The 6,000-nt window shown below is 46.5% G+C and overlaps 1 protein-coding gene across 1 annotated transcript in view; it reads left to right on the top strand.

The window, feature by feature from the left end:
• Positions 1 to 2,977: 2,977 nt before the first annotated feature.
• Positions 2,978 to 6,000, top strand: part of SLC22A16 (solute carrier family 22 member 16) — a 73,478-nt gene continuing 70,455 nt past the window's right edge. Inside the window, exon 1 of the mRNA XM_088460481.1 lies at positions 2,978 to 3,373. Within this exon, the coding sequence (XP_088316607.1) occupies positions 3,336 to 3,373 (38 nt within the window). The 5' untranslated portion in view covers positions 2,978 to 3,335. The remainder of the gene's footprint in view (positions 3,374 to 6,000) is intronic.

Genomic DNA, 6,000 nt, shown 5'->3' with positions numbered 1-6,000 from the left:
TTCAAAGCATCAGGGGTCTGTGTACTGTTTGTCCTTCCCCCCCTCCCCCTCCCCATAATAGTGGGCCATTCAGACAGGGAGGGCAAGGGAAGCAGTGCTGGTGAGCTGAGGGAGGATGGATGGATGGGTGGGATGGGGTACAGCAGGCACAGAAAATGTCGGCATCATTGATAGAGGGATAGTTATGCTGAACGGGACAAGGCGGAGCGATGAGAACTAGTTTAGAAATGGAGGCACAAGGAGGGTGATCATGGAGCGTAAGCATTTACTGTAGGAAATAATGAAGGTGGCATGAGAAGATGAAAGAGAGGGGTGCAATTACTTTGTACATAGGGCAGTATGAAGGAGTGAGAAACTGCTGCTCTACCTCCAGCTGCTACAGGTGTAGCCCAGGCTCTGGCAGTGAAAGGGCTGGAATGTGTGGGAATTTCACATGGTGTTTTTTTATTTTCTAATTTTTATCGCTAGTCCATCCGTAACAGACTGGAGTGGAGGTCAAATGTTTGTATGGAAGAAAAATAAAATCGATTTTTATATTTTAAGAGCTGCAATAAAAATGACCTCATGAAGAAAAAAAAAAAAAAGTGACGCCACGGGAAGCGATCGCTCGCCAAGGCATATGCACGCCCACCATGTCTTAGCGAGCTGCCAGCGTACGCCCAATTGCACAGGCAGAGCCGCCCACCAGCACATGTCATCTCCAGGAAGTGTATTAAAACATTGGTACATCGAGGACAATCGGAAGCGATCGCAGCGCTTGTGGTTGCCTAACCCTACCGCAAGCACTGCGACGACTTCAGTGTAAAAAACAAGCATGTGACCTGTACTATGACTCTGCGTGTTAATTATGCATGCCTCTAAAATGGCGTTTAAACACTCAGGCACGCCTGCGTTCGCACATCCACTCCCCTGTTATTAGTGTCCTGCCCCTGTTACCACCCACAAACGGCCTTTCCTGTCACTCATTTCACTGGGCTGTCTTTGCTGATCGAACAGAGTAGTTCGGGCATGCGCAGAATGAAGTGTGCGCGTATGCAAACCATCGGGCCGCTTGTGAGCGCACAGCGCTAGCGATAGACTCTGAATGAGGTCCTGTGTGTGGGGCAGAGGTGGTTTAAGAGAGGAGGGGGCCTGTGTGCAGGCTCCGAACGGGCCCCCTCCTCTCTGGCGGCGCATGTGCAGATCTCTGGGAACATGGTGCCCGCACCGCATTCCCAGGACTACTCTACTGCACATACGCGAATGACCGGAAAATGACTGTGGTACTCATTTTCCCAGTGATTTCTGCAGCCAGCAACAAGCCGACGGAGCAGTAAGTAAATCTATATGGGTGCAGGGTGTGCTTGTGCGTCCTGCACCATTATAGATACGTTCCTGGTGTGGGGCCACCCTATGTGTGCCCCTGTCAACCTGCTGTTAATCCGACCCTGAGAAGCAGCCACCATAGCTTTCTGTGGGGGCTGCTAGGCTGTTGGATTTACCAAGCCCAGAGCTTTGCCCCCGACAGCTAATGCCTCTTTACATGGTGTTAGCCCATTGTAGCCTATGCACTACATTTGGAGAATTTATCAGGAAAGGGATCCATAGGATCCCTACCATAAGCTGCCTTCTCGCACATGTGCTGCCGGATGTCGGCACACATGCGGCTGGCAGAAACAGAAATTTAAGTGATTGCGGATGCAGTAATAATTAGTGATGTGCGCACAGCCCCATTTTTAGATTTTGGTCCTAAATCATCAGTGTTTTGGCAAAACCACCCTCAATTGTTTTTGTTCGTTTTTTGTTTCAATAACATTAATTTCTATTCATTTCCTGTCAATTATGACCACCTCACAGCACCTGAAATCTGAGGGACGGATTTAAATTCAATCCGAAACGCGATACAATTTTTATATTCGAGTTCTGAATTGCGCATAGATCTGAGGGCCTGATTCAGAGCTGAACGCTCTGACCAGAGCGCTCGCTCTGAATCAGGGCCGTCCTATTTAAATGTGGAGCGGCCTTTTGGACGCTCGCATAGCTATGGGTTACCACCCACAGCTTATGCGAGCGTCCATGATGATGGTCGCGATGGTCAAAGACCATCGCGACCATCGTGCTTGCGATGAGGCCCTGCGGTAGGGTCTCGCTGCCGCAAGCCCAGGAGTGATTTTGGCTCTATCAGAGCCAAAGTCACTCCCACTAACATCATTACTGATGTCAGTGGGGCCGGACTCAGACGGTAGGCGTTCCCCCTCAGTCTGGCAGCCGCACCCCCGGCACGCCCACCAAAGAGGGTGTGCTGTCAGTCACCATCGACAGCACACCCCCTTTGATGCGAGACCCCGAGCGACGTATTTCTCATCGCTCACCGGGTCTCGCGCATGCGCACGACGGAGCTCCCTCCGTCGTGCGCATGCGCATTCGCACATTGACCCGCTTGCGAGCGAACTTCCCTCGCGAGCGGGTCTGAATGACCCCCTGAGTCAGAACTCTGTTGTACTCGGAACCCCAAAGTGATTCCCAGCTGGGACTCAATTTTGACTTTGAGACCCTACATTCAGAGTGTTCCTACCACTCATCTCTAGTAGTAATACATTTCGGAGAATAAGAATTCCTTACTGCCGCGAATTGTGGCGATAAGGAATCCTTATTAACGGTGGCAGACCAGATGTATTAATAAATATTCCCCATAATACTGTTTGGGCCAGAAAAAGGGCTTATTTCCCTTTATTAAAGATGGGCCATTGGGCTATAACATGTTCATACTGTTGAATGCATCACTTATGACATTCATTCAACTTTCATAATGTAACCCGTCCATTGTATTCAATATTAAACTTTTTTTTTTTTTTATGTTATGTTATGAAAGTTATATTTCACTACAGTACAGGATTTACGTGATTATTTCTGTACCATTACATTTAATATCCCACCGATGCTTCTGCAATTTGTATATTAGTTATTTCCCTAGTGCTGTCGGTTGGGTAAGGATGGAAGGAGGAGCTGCTGTCTCTGCTCTATCCGCGCTCATAACAAACACACACATGTCTGTTTGCTCTCTGCTGCTGCTGCTGCTGCTAAGCTCTCTTCTGATCCAGCTGATAAACACATTGCATTGCGGGGCTGCAATATATACACTGCTTTATCCGATTTACTCCCTCTCCTCTCACTGCTAGTTACACAGGCGAGCACACTCACTTTTATGGAGATGCGCCATGTACACAGACTCTGACGAGAGGGCACGCTGAGATCACCACAATCGCCGGAGAAGTTACTAAGTAATCATGTCCAGTTGAATAAGCAGAAGTGTACAGGCTGCACACAGACCTCACCAGAACCGTTGCTGCCAGGCCATGGAGGGGCTCTTTGACTATGTGGGGCATTTTGGAAGGTAAGCTATTTTTACATTGCACTTTAAGACGTGTGACTTGCACTGGAGGATGGGGAGATTAGGCGAAAGAAAATACTTTGCAGTTGTTTATCTGGAAAGTTTTAGCAAGCACCTCGGAGTAATAAGTTTGGTAGAAAGACCTGAGTGTGGGAAAATAAGGGATTACTGTGCGAGAAGAGAGGGCTATTGTTAGGCAGGGATTGCGGGCTATTAGTAGGCTATGAACAGAGTGGCTAGTGTGAGAAAATAACCTGAAAACAGGCTTCCTGGGAGGCTGCATAATATAACATTAATCCATTCCAGTCCCACTGTGTACACTGTTAGGTGAATGAGTGCCAAACAAATTACAGAGGTCCACAACTTCCATTTTCTGAGTATTACCAAGTATAAAAAACTATGTATATATTGGCCCCATTTCTCCCAGTATGTTAGTGCTTTAGTCAGGGGTGTAACTAGTTATTTGTAGGCCCCATAGCAAAAGTTTGTAAGGGCCCCTATGTACCACCCAATAGTGAAATATGTATATAATGCCGCATATTCACTATGCGATTAAACAGCGTTCACGTTCAATCGTGCATTAATCGGCCGCAAATCAGACAATTTAATGTAAAAAATGGCCAGAGATGCGCGTGCCCGCTGGTCGTTTTTGACATCTATCTTCGCCCGAACATGCTGGTCAACCTGATGATGTCGTCAGGTTGACCATGTTCAGGGATGAGATGTGCCTACACTGAATGACTGCTCGTTCAGTGTAGGCACAGACTGTGAAACGACTGCACGATTACAATGTCATATTGTGCACTCGTTTCACAGTCGCCTAGTGGATGTGCGGTATAACTCATGCAACTTTGACAAGGAAAATGTGGCCCCCTCAGCTCTGGGTCTCATTGCAGCTGCACCCCTTGTAGTTACACCCATGGCTGTAGCTATTAAAACTCTTATGCCCCCTGTCTCTGCCATGTGCTTGCCTTTAAAGCCCTCTCATAATGGGCCCCATGTACTAACAAAATATAACCCCTTTAGTGCTCGCTAAAGGGGTTATACCGTCTTTCTGTATTTAGTAAACTGTTTTTACAGCATCGCTCTCACCATCTTTTAGATGACGAGAGCGTTGCGGGCCCCATTTCCAGCAATGGAGACCCGGCGGTGCCTTTCCGGCTTCAGCGAAGCCTTCCAGGCACTGCCGGGTCTCTGTGTCATGCGCAGACGGACCGTCGCGCATAACACTGGAGCCCCGTTGCTGGCAGCGTTAGGCCCAGTAGAGGACCTCGTCGAGGGTGAGAAGTTCGCTTGACTTTGCGGGACCTCGCCGGAGGCTTGCTTAACCTTCATCATAACATGTAAACTGAATATACCAATAAAGATCTACAAAGCCCGGAGAGACAGTGAAAAATTGTAAAGCGCAACGGAATATGCTGCGCTATATAAGAAACTGTTAATAAATAATAATAAATACATTTTTATTTATATTTATTTATTTGTTGATAAAGTTTTCATAGTTTGCCAAAAAAAAATTCAGGGACAAACTTTTAACACCTGGGGGTGTTTCTGGAGATTAGGAAGAGTTGGCAACTGTTTACGATGTGTGCTATACCAAATTCACAAGCATTATAGTTGTATAGAAATTGTGACTGATCAGTATATTGATTATTTTCATTTCCCTAGAATATATTCTTCTGATGAGTTTAGTAACATATTTCTCATTGTAATATTTAATTGTCTCACAGCCCCAGGAATAGCTAAGAATCCAATAACAGATAAAAAGACATCTGAAAGGATCTGGGAACTTAAAGGCCATTGACAGGGAGAATGGAAGCTGGCAGATTGCTTTAGCATCTGTGTATGGGGTTACCAAGATGAGAGCGAAAACTTGGCCAAGACTGGGTGCAGTTCAGGACAGCAGCCGTTTCTGGGCATGCACTCTTCATGTATGAACAAATTAATCCTAGATTTAAGCCTATGCACAGTAGGCCTGGAATTTGGGAAGACAGTGGTTGAAGGGAGATCTGCAAGTCACCCCTCCTGACCCTATACAGCAACCAGTTCTCAAGCTTTCCATGGTTATATATGCTAGTGGTGGTTGGCTGGTATAGTGTGAAATAATTTCTTAGTTTTTACCTTCTTCAGTAACAGTGGACCTATAGGCAGGGAAGCATAGTGGTGTGTACGTAGCAGATAAACTCCAAATGCCAGCGGAATAAAAGGGTAATATCCCAGGAAGAGACTGCACTCCAGGAGATTGCAAGAAACATATTAATTTAGTTGCAGAAGCAAAGTTTTGGATCTAGTGTTATGCCAGGTACACATTTGGCGTTCTATTGCATGATATATTGCTCCGACGCAGATCGGAACTATATATTGTGTGGATCGCATTGTGTGTATGCCCGATCTCGCAAGTCGTTCACTGCATTGTCCCCGCTGCTGTGCAGCACAGAAAATGGGACAATGCGTTGAACGACACCATGCTGCTAAATAAATGTCCACCGCAGTGTGTATCGTGCCACTGCTGTGTACCCAGCTTAAGAAAGGATCACACTAGATCCGAAATGTTGCTTTTGCTGCTAACGAAACAAATATAATTATTGCAATCTCCTCCATTTGTTGTCTATTTCTCCCTCTCCACAGGA

The sequence above is a fragment of the Taudactylus pleione genome, unplaced genomic scaffold (assembly GCF_031769625.1).
Source record: "Taudactylus pleione unplaced genomic scaffold, aTauple2 ptg000046l, whole genome shotgun sequence".
Taxonomy (NCBI): domain Eukaryota; kingdom Metazoa; phylum Chordata; class Amphibia; order Anura; family Myobatrachidae; genus Taudactylus; species Taudactylus pleione.
This window is presented reverse-complemented; position numbering and strand designations above follow the sequence as displayed.